The sequence below is a fragment of the Mirounga leonina genome, unplaced genomic scaffold (genome assembly GCF_011800145.1).
Source record: "Mirounga leonina isolate KUSES-001 unplaced genomic scaffold, KU_Mleo_1.0 Mir_166, whole genome shotgun sequence".
NCBI lineage: Eukaryota > Metazoa > Chordata > Mammalia > Carnivora > Phocidae > Mirounga > Mirounga leonina.
In genome coordinates, this window is record NW_023270418.1 from 2,719,880 (window position 1) to 2,739,301 (window position 19,422).

At 39.0% G+C, this 19,422-nt stretch overlaps 1 protein-coding gene across 2 annotated transcripts in view; it reads left to right on the forward strand.

Moving 5' to 3' along the window:
• The window catches only part of NELL1 (neural EGFL like 1), an 807,199-nt gene extending 788,038 nt beyond the window's left edge, over window positions 1-19,161 (forward strand). For both annotated transcript variants that reach the window (XM_035012452.1, XM_035012453.1), the window contains 3 exons: window positions 14,007-14,183; window positions 16,656-16,880; window positions 18,373-19,161. In XM_035012452.1, the coding sequence (XP_034868343.1) occupies window positions 14,007-14,183; window positions 16,656-16,880; window positions 18,373-18,423 (453 nt within the window). In that variant the 3' untranslated portion in view covers window positions 18,424-19,161. The remainder of the gene's footprint in view (window positions 1-14,006; window positions 14,184-16,655; window positions 16,881-18,372) is intronic.
• Window positions 19,162-19,422: the final 261 nt, after the last annotated feature.

The window sequence follows — 19,422 nt, forward strand, 5'->3', positions numbered from 1 at the left end:
GAATTGATCATGCTGTTAGTGAGAAGTGAGGTGTGTAGTTGAGAAGAGACAGCAGAGCACAGAGGGAGTGGGGCAGAGAAACCAATGTTAGTCCTCCCACCGAGAACCTGCAGTGCCTTTCATGCTGGTTGGGTGAGAGCTTTAATGAGCCCTTATCCCATACACAGACCTGCTGATTAAAACTACTCTTTGCCTGAAATGATCACCTGCAGGAACTTGCTCATTTTTGTGGTGACATCATCCAGAAAAGCAAGGCTCACAGGCTTATTTCCAGTGGTCAGAGACAGGTGGACCTCTATTCTGAACAAATGGTAATGATAGTATGAGGCCTTCTGGTAAATGATATCTTCTTTCTGTTCGCATTGCTGGGCTGGCTATTCCTTACATTAAGTTGTTTGGAAAAGTGAGTTTAATGCTTATGAAAATAAAATTCTGTCATCACCCGGTTTTGCTTTATGCTTTGCAGAATGGGCCTATTAAAATGTTTGATTTCCTTGTGCTTTATTTCTTCTTTTGTTGATCTTGCCTATTCATTTTCCTTTGATATTACTTTACTGTAGCTCTTGCATTGTATTTTTTATATCTTTTGGGATGGAACTTTTTAATCTTGCGCTTTATGGTCATGGGAATCATGAGAAATGACTTGTTTAGTAGCCTCTTAGGGAGTTGGTGTCCTGATAAATTCAGAGTTCTCTCTGGAAACAGAGTTGAAAAGTCATTCAATTCACTCACCTGCCTTTAAGTCTGCTACACCTCCAAAAGACCTGGGGGCCCCTATTTAGGAAAGCTAAACCAAGTGTTTAGATCATCACCCCATAAAGCTCATTTTTTATCTTATATATTCATCTAGTTCCACACATCCAAACATAGGTCCAGTGACCCCCTTTTCTGAGTTCCTCCTATGTTCCAAGCACTCTGTAATTTAAAAACAGCATCACACTTAATTCTTATAACACAGCTTCGAAAGATAAAGTTTTAAGTTTTAGGGCAAATAATGTGCCCTAAATATCGCAGGATATAAATATCTAAGCAGGGAGTTGAATTCTACTGGCTTGCCCCAAATTTCATAGTTTTCTTATCTGGCCACATGTCCTATAACACTCTACAGATGGATACCTGTTGATATATTTAAAACCAATTAAGCAGTCAATCCAACTTGACTGAGCTCAAACTCTAAACTTTGTACTATATTAATGATCGTGTGGGGCGCTGACTCAAAGGGCAAAGGTTTTAGCAAAGGAAAAGCTTGTTGTGGTTTAGAATCGTTGAGGAAGTTTTGTGGAAGGGATTGGCAATTAGGTCTCCATTCAGCCAGCAAAACAAGAATGAATTCCTTTATTAGTTCTCTAGAAAATAGTGTTTTCCCCAAACTTATGAGGAACAACAACCTGACCCCAAATCCTTTTTAGGTTTTATAGGTCCCCAGCCCCTGGAATAAGCAAGATATTTTAGTTGAGTCTTTGACTAGAGTATGAAACCAAAATTTTTTAGTTTTTGTTTTATTTAAGCCCATGGGAGGAAACTTACCAATCACTAAACTTACCAAAGTTTCATTAATTAATCATGCTAATAATCCAAACAGTGTACGTTGATATATTCTGCTTTGACTCCTAAAATCTCTCCAAAGTCATGAGAATTTGAAATTGCCCTAAGACATGAACAATCCTTGTAATCCTATACTGTTAATATAACTCCCCTCTATCACGCCCACCCCCCACCTCTTAATGAATAAAGTACAGGAAGATTTCTTTACATAAATCTTTGGCTGGTTTATTTTCCAGTTGCATTTATTACTCATTAATAGCATAGCTTCAAGAGCTTGTAGAGGGAGAGGAGGGCCTGGATTTAGGAGCTAAATTAAAAATCCTAAATAAAATTCTGTAGGACATTCCCAAAAGACAAACTTATATGTGACCCCGCTTTTTTCTTTCCATTATTTGCATCTGAAAGTGTCTTATTCTAATTTCATAAGAAATAGCTTCGGTACTTAAGCATCCAAATGGATTACAATAGCATCAACTTGAAGACTAAGAAGTAAAATCAAGGCTGGGACATAAATCCTGGCTCTTTAACCATACTCTTGTTTCAAATTCACATAAAACCAAATCACATAATAGCAGAATTACATAAGCCAACAAAGGGTGAAGGCTTACTGTTAAAAGAAGCAGATTCGAGCAGTCTACAGATTCAGTGCAATCCCTATAAAAATATCAATAGTATTTTTCATAAAGCTAGAATAAATAATCCTAAAATTTGTATGGAACCACAAAGCAATCTTGGGAAGGAACAAGTCTGGAGGTATCACAATCCCAGATTTCAGATATACCATAAAGCTATATTGACCAAAACAGTATGGTACTGGCACAAAAATAGACATAGGTCAGTGGAAAAGAATAGAGAGCCCAGAATTGAATCTACACTTAAGTGGTCAATCTACAACAAAAGCAGCAAGAATATATAATGGTGAAAAGTCAGTCTCTTTGATAAATGGTGTTGAGAAAATTGGACAGCTACATGCAAAAGAATAAAACTGGATCACTTTCTTAAACTTATACACAAAAATAAACTCAAAATGGATTAAAGAACTAAATATGAGGCCTGAAGCCATAAAACTCTTAAAAGAAAACATTGGCAGTAATTTCTTTGCCATCAGACTTAATAACATCTTTCTAGACATGTCTCCTAAGGCTAAGGGAAACGAAAGTAAAAATAAACCATTGGGACTGTTACAAAATAAAATTCTTTGGCATAGCAGAGGAAATCAATACTAAAATGAAAAGGCATCCTACATAATGGAAGAAGATATTTGCAAATAATGTATCTGATAAAGGGCTAATATCCAAAATAAATAAAGAACTGAGACTAAACACCAAAAATAATCTGATTAAAAATGGCCAGAGACCTGAATAGACATTTTTCCAAATAAGACATACAGTTAGCCAACAAGCACATAAAAAGATGCTCAGCATCATTAGTCATTAGGGAAATGCAAATCAAAACCACAATGAGATATCACCTCATACTAGTCAGAATGGCCAGTATCGAAAAGATAAGAAACAAATGCTGGCAAGGATGTGAAGGAAAGGGAACCCTTATGTACTGTCAGTGGGAATGTAAATTGGTGCAACCACTATGGAAAAGAGTAGGGAGGTTCCTCAAAAGTTAAAATTAGAAATGCCATATAACCCAGTAATTCTACTACTGGGTATTTACCCAAAGAAAATGAAAACAGCAATTTGGAAAGATATACACATTCCTGTGTTTATTGCTACATTATTTACAATAGCCAAGATATAGAAGCAACCCAAGTGTCCATCAATAGATGAATGGGTAAAGAAGATGTGGTATACATACGCACATATGGAACGATGGAATATGACTCAGCCATAAAAAGAATGAAATCTTGCCATTTACAACAACATGGATGGACCTAGAGAGTGTTATGATAAGTCAGAGTAAGATAAATACCCTATGATTTAACTCATGTGGAATCTAAACAAATGAACAAACCAAAAAAAGAAACATAATCATAAATACAGAGAACAAACTAATGGTTGCTGAAGGAGTGGGAGTTGGGTAGATGGGTGAAATAGATGTAGGAGTTTCAAAGGTGTAAACTTCCAGTTACACCATGGAGATGAAAAGTACAGCATAGGGAATATAGTCAATAATGTTGTATGGTGACAAATGGTGACTATACTTATTGTGGTATTGTATAGTGGTATTGTGGTGTTTTATATATTGAGTAATGTATAGAGTTGTCAAATCAATATGTTGGACATGTGAAACTAATATAATATTGTATGTCAACTATACTTCAATTAGAAATTTAAAAAAGAACAATGCTTAGGTTATTAGAAGAAAAGGATGATGGCAGGGTGATGGCATCATGAAATTCTCAGGCAAGTTCGGATAGAACCACCTTCACTTCATGAAAAAAAAAACTAATGTGGGATTGAGGTATAAATATTACAAAAATCGGGGTGGGGAGTGCAGATTAATACCCACTTGAACAAAATTAGATCACACAATTGAAGAAACTATTTATTTATTTATTTTTAAAAGATTTTATTTATTTATTTGAGAGAGAGAGCATGAGATGGGGGAGGGTCAGAGGGAGAAGCAGACTCCCCACCGAGCAGGGAGCCTGATGCGGGACTCGATCCCGGGACTCCAGGATCATGACCTGAGCCGAAGGCAGTCGCTTAACCAAGTGAGCCACCCAGGCGCCCTGAAGAAACAATTTAGATAAAACTTCTCTAGACCCTCAAATTAAAGCAAGAGCTCAAACAAGATAGGCAAAAAGGCAAGATCATTAAACAAGAGAAAGAGGAGAGTGGCTCTTGGAGAATAAGTTGAAGGGAAAAGCTATGCAATATGAAGCCTACCTCAGAAGCTTCTTGGGATCAAACCTGTACTGATGCCATGGAGATGGGGGGAAAACCCATCGATTTTGAGGGGGAAAGGTGGAGAAGAAACATGATTACATGATGGATATGGAATCTGACAGTAATAATGTAGCACACAGTGGGCTACATTATCTCTCCTGAAGAGAATACAACAAATGTAACAAAACCAATTTTACAGACAAAAGAGAAGGATGACTGTGATTTGTACACCTAAAGGATTCTCTTACTAGGACAAGACCAGTCAGTATAAAGTCATCAGGACCAGTACTAGTTCCATAAGCATGAGGACCAGATAAGGTCAGAGTATCTTGGGAAATTTCAGATTGGCTTCAGACTTTCCTCAAATATGTAAAAAGACAGTGGAACAATTATTTGCAGACTATGGTGGGGGACAAACCTTTGAGCTAGGAACTCACAAATACTTCTTACGTTGTATGCTTTAGTTGGTAGAATACGTATTAAAAGAAGAATCAAAGAATTTATGACTATGAAGAAAAAAAGAAAAACTATACAAGCAAGAAGTCAGAAGGCACTCAGTCTCATACACAGGGTTGTCATATCATAAGGAGATTAATAACTGATGTTTCAAGATTATCCTTCAGATGGAGACTATAAATAAAACATGTACTGGCATGCTAACGGTGAAATTGGTGTATTTATTCATAGATTTTTTTAGCCACTGAATTAAAATCCTTTTATCTTCATATTTTGACCCAGGGCTTATATTATCCAAGGACAATAAGCCTCTTTAGATAGTATTCAAAATAAATACTCTGCTATATGACTCTTATATTATCCTTGGAAGATGGAGTATCATCTCCCTCCTTTAGACTTAGAAGAAAGTTGAATTTAAAAGTTGACAAAGCCAGAAATCAACCTTTCTCACCTTAGACTCTTATTCCTGGGTTCTGTTCCCTTCCCTTGAACTCCTTGGAATTTTGAACTTCCAGGCATTCTACCAGGAACAAGAAGACCTGGATTCTATTCCTGGCATTGCTAATAAGTGGCTTTGTGACCCTGAGCAGATGACATAGCATTAAAGCCTCTTTGCTCAGCTGTACAATGAGAAGATTGGCTAGATGATTGCAGAAGTTCTTTCTGGCTCCGAAATTCTGTAAGTCTGGAAACGCCTGCTAGTGACATTTATGCCCTCAGTATTCCTCTTTCACCCTTTCCAAAATGTTTTCAGTTTGGGGCTTAAAATCATTATTCATGTAGACCTTTCAAATCCTTTACAGGATTTTCTCTTTTCTTTCTTGCCAGCAGCTGGTATTTCTACATTGACTTTACAGTAGGTATTATGTATACATTTCTTTGCATATTATACATTGAAATAAGATTAGTATGTCATCACATACAATTATCCTTTTGAATTCTTTACAATAAGACCAATAATTTGGGCCAATTTCATATTTGAAGGTTTAAATATTTAAATGGTTTAAAAGTAACCTGGATTACACAACAAATTGCATTTTTCCACAAGGTTTTCAGCCCATCTAACACCTGCTTAAAAATGTGGGGCTTCAAGATGTCTGAATATCACTATAGGGCTGAGTACACCAGCATTAGTCCATTCGTTTTATGCACGTAACCGTAGGAATTTTTTCTTAAAGTTTTCTTGAAATAGAAGTTTTACATGAAAAGGTCGAACACCTATGCTGAGGTGTTCTATCATCTAGTTGTGTTATTTTATCCCATTTAGGTATAAAATACAGCACAAAAATTTTAACTTTATATATATGTGTGTGTGTGTATATATCTATCTATATAATATATATATAAGTTATTCAACAGAAAGTGTTGATAAATAGTAGAAGAAAAGGGTAGAGTTGGAGTGAAATTCTTGTCAAAGTCTTACCCTAGTTTTTGGTTCTATATATAATTTCAGGGCATCCTCACCATGACAAGAAGCAGATGAAACACCTGTGATAAATAATTGGGACATCCATGAAAGTGGACATTTAAATAGGTACTATTGAGTGATAGTACATAGTATAGCCCAACATAATTTCTCCTGTACCTTAGCCACATATTACCTAAAGTCAAGTCTTAATTTGATTTATAAAGGACACATGGAAATGAAGAGACCTGGTGTGGAAGAGAGAGTAGGGGGAACAATGTCATTGATAATTCTGTATAGATACTTTTGGGCAATTCCTTCCTCCACCCCAGGATCTTCCTCCTGTCATAAGGGTGGAGGTAGAAATGAGCTAACATTTCTCATGTGTCTGGCACTGTAAGTGTCCCCTCATACTTTAACAACAACCTTATGAAGTAAATATAAGTATCTCTTTACAGAAGAAACAGAAACTCATTTCACACAAGTTAAGTGGTGAAGAAGTGAAACTAAGATATCCATGACAAAATTCCCAGGTCTCCACTTGAGAAACCGGTTCCCAGCCCTATTGCTCTGCCTGGGTGTGGTTCTGTGAACTCTGCAAGATATTTTACATTTCCGAGCCAGGGTTTTATCAGTGAGACTGGGTTAATATCTACGGACACACTTGCTGTGAGAGTGAACTAAGATAAAGGCATATTTGAAGTACTCAGCTCAGAGCCTTGCAGAGAGCTGTCTATAAGTAATCACTTACCAAAAATGAGTCAAAGTTATTTTAAAGACCACTCCCCACCCTGACCGGCCTTAAGAGTCAATACACCAGGTTAGCTACTAGTGTTTCATGCCAATTGAAAGAGGTCTTGAAACATATCCACGACTTAATGGAGTTCAACAATAAAGCCAGGCCAACACAAATGGATTTGGGCTTCTGTTTAGATTCCATATGCTTCCTTGATAGTGACAGTGATTTTTATGCACCTTTAGACCACTTAGTTGATTAGGCACAGAAAGATTGCTGAATTGCTTGGAACCCATGTTCTTCCAGCATTATCCATACTACAGATACCCAGAGTGAAAAATGATTCTCTCTCTGAGCTTGACCCCTAAATCTCAGTTACAGCCCAGTTTCTTTTCACAAATACCCATCTCTGGCTCTTCCATTTATAAATTTGTCAAGGGCTTTAGGAAGACATCTTTATTTTCTACCTGTGCTATGTGGGAAGAGAGAGAGGTCTCAGGTTTATTAGCTTCTAGGAAACTGCAGCATTTTCATATGACTATAGGTAATGGTCATCTTTGTATTGTTGATTATGGAGATGAACAGGCAAATAGATACATAAACAATCACCAGTCATGCCCTGGAAGAATCATGAACAATTTGTTATAGGAGCATAGAAAGGGGAAATATACCCTATCCTCAGAAGATACAGAAAGCAATAAGGAGGTGAAGTTTGAGTGAGACCTTCAAGGATGAGAAATTTAGCCAATGAGAGATGTGAGGAAAGTGAATCCCAAACAGAGGGAAGAGAAGAACAAAGAGGCAAAAACATTACATATATTCTGATAAGGAAAATGTGAAGCAAGTGCTGAGCTTAGAATATCAGGAAAAAAGAAGAGTATGGGAAAGGGATAGCTGATGATAACCCCGGAGATAAAGGCTAGGGACACAGCCAAACGATAGAATTTAGACTTAATTTATCAGCTGCGGAGGATCATGAGTGACTTTTTGTTTAGGATTGGCATGGCCCAATCAAGGTCTGATCGACAGCGCTATAGAAAGACTGAGGAGATCAAAACTAAATGGAGAGAAACCACTGAGGCTGAAGTAAAGTTTCAGGAGAGTACAGATGAGAACCTGAATGAGGGATAGAGAGGTAAGAGCACATGAAAGATAACACAGAAATTCAGTGATGTGTCCTCATGAATTGTAATGTCAGACACTCCGCCTCTGTGGCAACGTGTGCCCTCATTCTGTGGGCGGAAAAGAAGCTCAAGAGCGGCACGTTTGAGACTTAGCTGCCCCATTTCCTTGGGCAAAAGATTTCAGGTCACTGACAAAAGAAAGAGCCAGGGTTTACAAGTTAGGCCGGTGCACACTGGATAAAGGTCAGACACTGTATTTACTCCTGCACCTTTACCTACTACAGCTACTATTAGTAGTAACTGGAAAATCCAGTGGCAGAAAAAGAACATGCTATGCAGGCCAGATTTCATTTCTTTGCTTCCTGCAGCACTGTTTTGTTTTATTTGTTTGCTTTCTTAATTGAAATGTGAATGGCGTTCATCCTGAAACTGCATGTGATACTGAAGCCTCGAACAATACTACGTCTTGAGTTTTTCCGGCAATGATGGAGGTGGATAGGGAAATGGATACCATAAATAATAACCAGTCGCCCTCCATGTCATCATAAACAGAAGGAGGGTAAAGTGGAGATGACTTTTGCCAGGAGATTTTCTGGAATGCTGGCCATTTGACCTGGCCTCATCTAAGCCTTTGCCCAGAAACTGAGGAAGGTGGCCATGGTAGGGAAACCGAACGGGTTCATGGGTTCCCTTCAGGCAAGAAGAAAGCTCTACCTGCACTGGGCTGACAATGAAATAACCCTGCCATTCTCCATGTGGCACTCACTCATAGAGGGAAGAACAGGGATGAGGCACCTTGTGCCTGGGGCCAGGGTAGAGGTTAGCTTTCTGAAATCCTGCAGGTTACTCAGAAAAATGCTCTGCTTCGCTCTCTGAACCTAACCAGCAGGATTGTCAATACCTTCCTGGCCTTCCTACCTACCTTCAGGGTGTTCCTGATGGAAGGAATTGGCTGTGCAAGCCCTAAGATTGTGTTTCCTTTTCTTTGAAAGAGGAACAAAGTGGCAAGTTTAGTTCCCCTCAAAACTCTAGTGGTCCTGTCAAGGAAGAGGGTCTTCTTTTCCATCCCCCCCGACTTCATACTTGCACTGTGCAGTTCCAAGCCCTGCATTTCATTGCAGAACCTTGAGGGTTATGCCATGCTAATTTCCCAACGGACCGGGTTACCTTATTTCTCGATCAGACATTCTCAAACTTTCCCTTGCACCAGAATCCCCTGGAGGGCTTGTGAAATGTTGATTACTGACCCTACCCCTAGAATTTCTGGTTCAGTAGATTGGGTTAGAGCTCAGCAGTTTGCATTTCTAGCTAGTTCCAGGGAGATTCTAATGCTGCTGGTCTGAGGACCACACTTTGAGAACTGTCGCCCCAAGAATCCTTCTGATTTCAGTTTGTGTGAAGTCCTTTTATCCTACCCTTCAGCCTCCTCATGATACAAGGAAGCAGCATATTGGAAAATCATTGCTATAGAAGTCCAGAGTAAGGTCTAGTTCCTATTTGGTCATTAATTTGCTGTGTGGAAAAGTCCTTTCTCCTCTCTGGACCTGATTTCCTCTTCATTAAAATGAGACAGTTGGATTCAATGACTGTTAAGGGTTTTATTAGAGAGGTGCTAATTAGAGAGGGCTAATGGACTAGTTGTGGGATGTAACCTGGAGGCAAAATTAATATTTTGTAAAGAAGATTGGATAGCACACCACAATAAATTTGCACGTGAGAAGGCAGAACAGATGGGTGGGTCTGGAGTACCACTCTTAATTTTACCCTTTATATCAGAGATCAAAACCTGTTTTCTGTAAAGGGCCAGACGGTCTCTGTCTCACATACTGAACTCTGCCATTAGAGGATGAAAACAGCCACAGACAATATGTAAATGAATGAGGGATGCTGTGTTCTATTAAAACTTTGTTTACAGAAACGGGTAACTGGCCGAATTTGGACTGTAGGCATCAGTTTGCCAAACCCCAGGTTATATTATTATTCAATTCATATCAATAATCTTACCTAAGTCCACCTTCTTGATTTAAAAGTTTCCAAACTGTGGCAGGAAAAAAAAAAAAGTGGTATTTTGCAATCTGGAGTAAATAAATTAGTGTGTCGAGTATTCAGTAATAAAATGTGTAATTTGTAATATAAAACCTATAACTTTCCATGGCATTATAAGAATAAATTCATTTTTTATTTGCTAGGAAGGTGTTTGTCCCTGCTTCTTAAAATTCAGGGCAATTTAAATATTATAGTGGTTATTAATTGTTTATAGCTGAGCTTTCATTATAAAACTGCAGAAAAGTATTTAGCTTCTACCGCAGAAGGGTGGGAAAATACATCTTAGGCATGTAAATGGGGCTTGTTCTGACCACCCCAGCTGGGACAGAGGTCAAGCTCTGGGAAAGACCCCAGAAATGTACCATGTACCATGAGAAGGATTACTCACCATCCCCGAGTTCCATTTCCTTGCCAAGTTTGGATTCTAGCATGGTTGTCTTCTGTGAGCTGAGGTTTTGTAATGACATTATCACTGAATTAATGGAGCCACCTGTGACATTTTCATTATTAAAAATGATTTTCTTGACAGTTACTCTGTAATTCAAAAGGCAAAACGAACATAGCCATTGTTCTAAAATATGTTAGAAACTAAGAAGGGCCTATTTGGCATTTTCACATAACTGATGAGATATGAAATTGCTTTATTTTGCACTAACTCTGGTGGCTATCCACTTATTCTCATTCATTCTTTTAATCCCCACATGAGGAGAGAAACACAGCGTTCTGATTGCGCTTCATTGCCTGTGGTACAGTAACCCCTTCTAGAAGACTCTGTCCCTGTTTGATATGGTTTGTGGACATAGCTCTGAGGCCCAGTCCTTCTATACTTGGGGATAGTAATATTGTGACCTCAGTAGCTGAGCTGACCCAGTGGTTTTATATTGTAGCTACCATTACTTTTCTTAACTTCTTGGCTAAAATAAATCACTAGGGAGTCTTTCTGGGCAATGATTACACAAGCAAAATACGTTAGTGAGTAAGAATAAAGGCCTATTGTTGGAAGATGCCTAGAATCTGGACAGTTCTTGGTCCAGACTAATTATAATCTCTGACTCAATTCACCTGCTTAACTGGAGAGAGTGTGTGTGTATGTTTGTATAATCTTTCACCCCTTGATATTTGGAAAATTATGATTTCCTGTCGTTTCTGACAGTAATAGAGAAAATGCACACGCTTTGAGGAAAAGCATTTTTCATCCTGTTATTATATACTTAACCAGCATGTCTCCTTTCCATCCTCCATAAAAAATGTAAAGCATTTAGGGGCGCCTGGGTGGCTCAGTTGGTTAAGCGACTGCCTTCAGCTCAGGTCATGATCCCAGGGTCCTGGGATCGAGTCCTGCATCGGGCTCCCTGCTCTGCGGGGAGCCTGCTTCTCCCTCTCCCACTCCCCTTGCTTGTGTTCCCTCTCTCGCTGTGTCTCTCTCTGTCAAATAAATAAATAAAATCTTTAAAAAAAAAATGTAAAGCATTTAAAGATTTCCGCTTTTGCTGACAGTAAACTTGTCTCAGCAAGCCCTGTCCTGTTCAACATTGTTATCAATGAAGTAGATGAAGACCCCGAGAGCAGGTCCATCAAGTTTGCAGATAAAGCTGTGAAAGAGGACAAACTATGGTGGATGACAGAAACAGCATTTAGAAAACATTGTGACAGGCAGGAGAGATGAAATGGACCTAACAAGGTGCAGTACAGTAAGGATAAACAGGTTTTATTTTTGCTACCCCCAGATAACTGAGTGCACACGATGGGGATAGGGCTTAATGAGGTTTTAATCTTCATTAAGCTCAATATAAATCAACACCATGACATAACCTTAGTAAGTAGGGAAGTAAATATTGAAATCAGGCTGCATTAAAGAAAGTGACCATGAGTCCCAATTCACTGTGTTGGTCAGACTGTTACTGAAGAATTATATTTAGTTATTTTACTCAGCTACCTCATTTGAGAAATCAAGTGTAAATCGTACTCCACAGCATTCTCAAGACCAAATGTGCTAATGCATATAAAAGGCTTAGCACAATGTATGGCCCAAAATAAGTGTTAAAATTATGGTAGATTATTATTATTATTATTATTATTACGACTACTACTACCACTACTATTGGAAATACTTGAAACTGTTGAGGATAAGGCAACTATAACAGTGAAGAGACTCAAAACTAGTGGGACTGGTCAAAAAATTAGAGATGTTTAATCCAGAGATGAGATGATTCAGTGGAGACATAAATGCTGTCTTCTAAGAACAAAAGAGTTGAAAATGTGACAGAAAGGACCGGGAGTTCTGTGACTAGCAATGGGTGTGGACAAGGATTAATGGATAGAGGCAACAAGAAGTCCAGTTTTTGACATTCAGACATGAACAGAGATATATACTTTGAATGCCTTTCGTAGTGGTGGCTTCCTTGAGACAGGAGAGCTTCAAGCACTGGCTTGATGACTTTTGAATATGATTGCTCTAGAGAGGGTTCAGTATAGGTCCAGGGGGCTTGGTTATGTGTCCTTTAAGGTACCACTGGCTCTGAGAGTCTTTGGTTTTGTAAATATTCAGCAAAGCAGTTATAACCATAAATGGTAGCCACAGGTCTTACCTTACATTTTCAGCGTCTTTATTGTCTAAGGCGAGAAATTACTGTGAGCAACACATGTATAATGGGGACAGGCTACAAATGTGCAGTCTTAATGTTTGAGTGCTGTTGAACTTCAAGTCTTTATGAGTGTTCAGGGCCATTACTGCAGAAATTGTACTGGGCCTATTATTTGGGTAACTGCCTCAAGGTGGAAGGTGGCAGCTAATCAGAGCCCTTTGTAATAAGCCACCTAAAGCCTGTCTTGTAGAAGAAAAATTGTTTTGAAACCAGAAGCCCTGACGGAGTTCCTTAGAGATCGCTAACTCCATACTTGATGAATCATTTAGCATCTCTGGGCCTCAGTTAATTCTTCTGTAAAAAGGGTATAGTCAGACATCCTCCCAGAGTTGAGACAGAGATAAAATTTAATGAATGCCTTTGAATGTGTTTCGTGTTATTGTTATGAATTGGGAAAAATACAGTAGCATGATTTTCCACTCAAACAAGTTCTTGAGCATAGATGCATTTTTATTTATTTTTTTATTTTTTAAAGATTTTATTTATTTATTTGAGACAGAGAGAATGAGAGACAGAGAGCATGAGAGGGAGGAGGGTCAGAGGGAGAAGCAGACTCCCCGCCAAGCAGGGAGCCCGATGCGGGACTCGATCCCAGGACTCCGGGATCCTGACCTGAGCCGAAGGCAGTCTCTTAACCAACTGAGCCACCCAGGCGCCCCATAGATGCATTTTTAACTGCTTAGTTTAATTGTAATTTTACTTAGAAATGTGATTTTTTGGGAAACATTTAGGGGGAAAAAAAGTTTCAAAGAACATATTGACTTTTTTAAACTTAGAAATATCTCCATTTTTACACGGGCTGCTCTGCAGGCAAGGTCAGGGAAAGGGGTGCATCTGTTTTGAACAAAATGAAAGGTGGCCAGGGGAGTACTTTGACTCTAAGAAATCTTTCCTGGGGTGCCTGGGTGGCTCAGTTGGTTGAGCGACTGCCTTTGGCTCAGGTCATGATCCTGGAGTCCCGGGATCGAGTCCCGCATCGGGCTCCCTGCTCAGCAGGGAGTCTGCTTCTCCCTCTGACCCTCCCCGCTCTCATGTGCTTTCTCTCTCATTCTCTCTCTCTCTCTCAAATAAATAAATAAAATCTTAAAAAAAAGAAAAAGAAATCTTTCCTGTGTGCTCTGTAAAGTGTTTATAAGGCTTGCTTTTCATAGTGCTGCTACCTTGTTTCCCTAATGATGTAACCTCCTTCGCCTCATTTCTAAACAGGACGGAAAGATATTCTGCCGACGGACCGCTTGTGATTGCCGGAATCCAAGTGTTGACCTTTTCTGTTGCCCAGAGTGTGACACCAGGGTCACAAGTCAATGTTTAGATCAAAATGGACACAAGCTCTATCGGAGTGGAGACAATTGGACTCATAGCTGCCAGCAATGCCGGTGTCTGGTATGTCAGCTTCCCTGACAGGCTGTTATCCCTTTACCCTGGAAAGGTTGCTAACTCAGTTGCCTGTGGGCTTGAGTTTCCTGCTATTTGCGATCCTGTTCAGGGAGCGCAATTCTTGTGGCTACTAAGGGGCAAATGCTCTGCCTGAAGACATTCAGATTCTACTATTTAAAGCAATATACAGAGACAGGCAGGTATGGGTGATATAGGTGATGGGGATTAAGGAGGGCACTGTGATGAGCACTGGGTGATGGATGGAAGAGTTGAATCCCTATATTGTACACCTGAAACAAATATAACGGTGTATGTTAATTATACTGGAATTAAAACTTTTAAAAACCCAAAACAAAAAACAATTTAGAAGGCAAAAAGAATGTGTTCATAGGTCAGATTTGGCCCAACTTGGGTTATTTACAACTGCTACTTTTTGGCAAGCCCAGATCAAGAAAAATCCCCCTGTGATTAGAAAGTCTTCAAAGCCTTGACTGGGACCTGTAGTTCTTCTAGAGTCCAATCTTTGATTTCTTGGGATCTAACCATTAAAAGTTTCAATATGAAAGATAACAGAACGTAGCAGAAATATCAGGGATTGAGTCAGAGAGACCAAGAGTTCAATCTTACGTCTCCCACGTGTTAGCTCTGTGCTGTTAATCTGGGCAAGTCCTCGCAATGCACCGATCGTTCTTTCCTTCATTGTACGCAAGGGGAACTACCTATTTTGTAGTTCTGCTCTGAAGATAAGAGAATTTATGTGAGGCACAAATGCAGTATTTGCTACAAAGAAGATACTTAGTGCACAGTAGTTACTATTGATAACGTTTCCTAGATTGAAAACTCTGTTTTGGATGCTAAACCTTCCTAAAGAAAAAAAATGAAGGTAGTTTTGGATCTTAATATAAAAATACTAATGGTATCATCAGATTTGAGAGTGTCCAGAGAGAAAAACTTAATTGCTGGACCTGGTTCTCTCTGTTTCGAATCACACCACACACAAAGCTTTCTAAAGGATGCAAAGACTGTTGGGAAACATAATCAGAGTGAATATGATGTTCCATCTATGAGGAAGTCATAACTTCTGGAACCAAGTCACAACCAAGTCAACTTATAATGGAACCTATTAGCTACATTCCATAGTTTAACACTGGCTGAAATTAGTGATTTAGTCTATGGATACTGTATGAAGACAAGCATTTAGAGAAATTGTACTGTAAATTGCTATCAGATTGTCTAAAGTCTCATGGTGAATGTGCAGATCATCTTAATAGAAAGCATTCTTCTGACTCACTCCTACTACTGAAGAGTATAACTCAGATATATTTAAATCAAAGCCATTTTTTTCAAGCTCCCATGCAAGGGCAAATAAACCCAATACAACTATAAAAATTAGCTTCCATATCAGTCTGGAAAATTGCATTTCTTTTTCAAGAAGCCAGTCATCAGGCACTTAGAAGAATCGGGATTAATTTCAGACATGAAATTCTCAGAGCATTTCAGAAGTGTTTTCACTTCCATCCCCAGCCCCTAAGGTTAATATTTCCTGGGAAAACTGAGGATGTTGAACACATAGCTTAATAATTACTTGAGTATAATGTGGGCCATATTTAATAAATATTTATCAAGACTTTGCATGTGCTAGACTCTGGATGCTATCATGGTGAGCATGATAGATGTGGTCTGTCACCAAAGGCCATTGTCTGGTGAAGCTGACCAAATAATTAGACGTGAGTTTGCATAAATTATAATGACTTGTCATGATAACAGAAGAAGAGGCTGCATAGAGAAAGAGTTATAGGCAGCTCAGTGGAGCCACAGTTGCCAGATCCTGAAACATACAGAGGCTCCATCTGAACTGTAACACCTTGCTATACGTTAGTGATGCTCCTAGCTACAGGTCACATTCAAAACCATTCTGAAATAGTTCTCTTGATATTGCCCAATCTCAATTTTAAATTTGATACTAGGAACTCAGTTTAGGAGGTGGGTGAAATATTACAGTGCTTCAAGTTCCCCTTTGACCTTGAGAGTAATTCATTTCTCTTTAAACACTAGCCAACACCTTATCACCTCTTCACCCATTGCCCATTTGATTAGCATTTTTTGACCCAAACTGTGCTAAGTACCAGCGAGATAAAGAAACAAGGCCAAAGCCTAAAGGCTCAAAACTTAATTTGGAATTGCACTGAGAGTGATGATAAGGATCATAAGTATGACGATAAAAATAATTATGGGACACAGGGATAGGACCTGCCTCTTTTTTGGGCTGCACTAGACAGTCAGCAAAAGCACCCTGGAGGAGGTGATATCTGTGGTAGCTCTTCAAGGAGGAAGCATATTCTACCCATAAAGGTGGAAGTAAAAACATTCAGTAAGGACAATGATGAGAATTACTGCCCACCCCTCCCCCCCCGGGACTTTGGTAACAGAATTGTGCTTAAGGACATGGATGAGCCATTTTTGGCTTTCTCTCTACAGGAAGGAGAGGTAGACTGCTGGCCACTCCCTTGCCCCAATTTGAGCTGTGAGTACACAGCCATCTTGGAAGGGGAGTGTTGTCCCCGCTGTGTCAGTGACCCCTGCCTGGCTGATAACATTGCCTACGACATCAGAAAAACTTGCCTGGACAGCTATGGCATTTCAAGGCTTAGCGGCTCAGTGTGGACAATGGCTGGATCTCCCTGCACAACCTGCAAATGCAAGGTAATTGGAGGTCCTGAGGACAATCAGGCCTTGAACAGTTGTCAGAGAGTAACTGCAGGAGGTCCATTCCTGATGTTTCTGAATGCACAGATTCTGAGGGCTATGGTAGAAACACAGGCAGGCATTTACTTCTTGCAGGAGGTTAATATGTCTGAATGGATCATAGCTGCACTGTGTATAAAGGCAAACTCCAAATGAACATGGAATAAAATAGTCCTCTCTCATGCCTTTGAACTACAGAATTTTGACAATTGACACTAGGACCAATTATGGCTGATTTAAGCTATTTTGACCTGCATATTAAAAAGAAAAGAAAGAAAGGAAAAAAGATCTCTTTTCATCCTGGAACATTTTATAAGCTCTTTCATGAAACTGTCAGTGTTAGAAAAAAGTGTTCTGTGAAGTTGTTTGCTTTGTTTAATTATCACAGTGCCTAATGCGGGAACCTGAAGCTCTTGCTGCAGGATTTAATTAATTGTGATTATTTTCCTGTCTTTTTAGAGGAGTTCCCGTGAGGGATCCTCATATGTCTTTGAAATTAAAAACTGACCCCTTCCTCCCTACAATGCTTGGAAGAGCTATGACTACATTCGACTCGGAGCAGGGGTTAGGCAATGTCAAATCTCCCCCAAAACATCTGTTTAAGATTCCCATGATTAAGCACATTTAAAATATTAGTCTGTTTGGTTCTATCAAATCCTGGCTCAGTTCCAAACATCAGTGGAAGGTTCCCAACTCATCTTTGTATGGCTGTTACAAAGGTAGATGAGAAAGTGCCATCTTAAGATTCAGCCCCAATAGAAAAAGGCCAATATCAACTTCACATAGCAAAAGAACCATGGTCCTGTGTATATATATACCTTCAGCCCCAGCAAACAAAATGACCGGGGGATGTGGAAACTGTGTTATTTAGTAGTATTTCTTTGAGGTCAGGTTTGAGATTAATTTAGGGGGATTATAAAGGTGTATTTACATTAATGCGTGTCCTTGATTTTTAATGAATTTCCAATAATTTATATATCTAAACATGTACTGTTACCTTCATAGTCACCATGAGAGACTCTATTCCTAATATTAAAACCTTTCTGGAACCCATTTTGGAGTTGCCTTCAGGTCCTTGTGGTACTTTGGATTAGCTTTGTTCATGGCAAATGATCTTTGAGGGGTTTATTTTTGAAAGCAGTTTTACCTAGAATAAGTCCAGTGAATTAGTTGTATAAACAACCTGGAAATATAGGGGGAGGAGTCCCAAAGCTCAGACAGAGGTATAAGATCATCCTGCCAGCAAGATCTAGCAGGAGGGACTCTAGAGGGTCTCATATGTCCTTCCTCCCTTACCACTCCTTCCCTAGCATTTTTCTTAACTTTTCAGTAGCATTCATGGAGTTTATGTCAAAACGTAGATATGGTCATTTTGAATATAAAAATGCACACTGCTGATTGATATATAGCCTCTGTCTCAGTTGGCTAACCCTTACGTCTTGATGCACAGAATGGACGTGTCTGCTGCTCTGTCGATTTGGAGTGTCTTCATAATAACTGAAATATTTAAAATGGACTCATCACTGTGGGAGAAGAATGGATGAAATGAAATGAAATGACCATCCAGCATGGTGAAGAACAGGAGTTGGTGTTTATTTGTTTTTGTTTTTTTGTTTTTTTACCACAGACAGTTACCAAAGTCTCCGTCTGAGGAAGGTGTTCGGGGGTTGCCTTTTGGACCTACCACTTTGTTCATTCTTGCTAACCTAGTCTAGGTGACCTACAGTGCAGTGCTTTTAAGTCTCTGGTTGTTAAAAGAAGTTTCCCGTGTTGTAAATCACGTTTCCCTTGCCAAATCATTTGCGAATACATTTAAATGATCTCATGGTAAACGCTGATGTATTTTTTGATTTATTTTGTGTACAAACATAATAGAGACTCAGCGCTTTTAATTTATTTTTTTCTTGGGTTTTGGATCAAATTCTACAAATAAAGTTGCCTGTTGTGATTTTGTCCCATCCACTGCATACTTAGTATTGAGATCCCTGTGAAATGTTTTGATGAATATATGTATGTAGATTCTCACTGCATCATACTTACATTTCCAACTGCTGAACACACTTCGATGCTCACTCATTCAGCTTCAACAAGGTGAAAGAAATGACAATATATTAAAGAGGGGAAAGACCACAAAGACAATTATATAATGATTTTTAAAAGAACCTTCTCCTCCCTTTTGCAAACAAAATAAAACAAAAGCTTAAGTCACAGTTTAGAAGTAGCAATGCTTACCACCTTCCAAAGCATTGAAAGAGAAAGAATCTTTGCATTTGTTTTATATAGTAATTGATAACTTACAAGGGACCTGCATACCTACTAATATAAGTTATCATCCTATTCCTACATTACACAAGAGTAAATGAATGTATTCTAGGAAACCAGTCTGTTCAGATCTAGTTGATTTATAACATGTTGGGACTGGTAACTGGGTCTCCTAATGCCTGCCCAATGCTGTTTTCCTCTAGACCACACAACCTCTCAGATGGTAGAGGATACACTT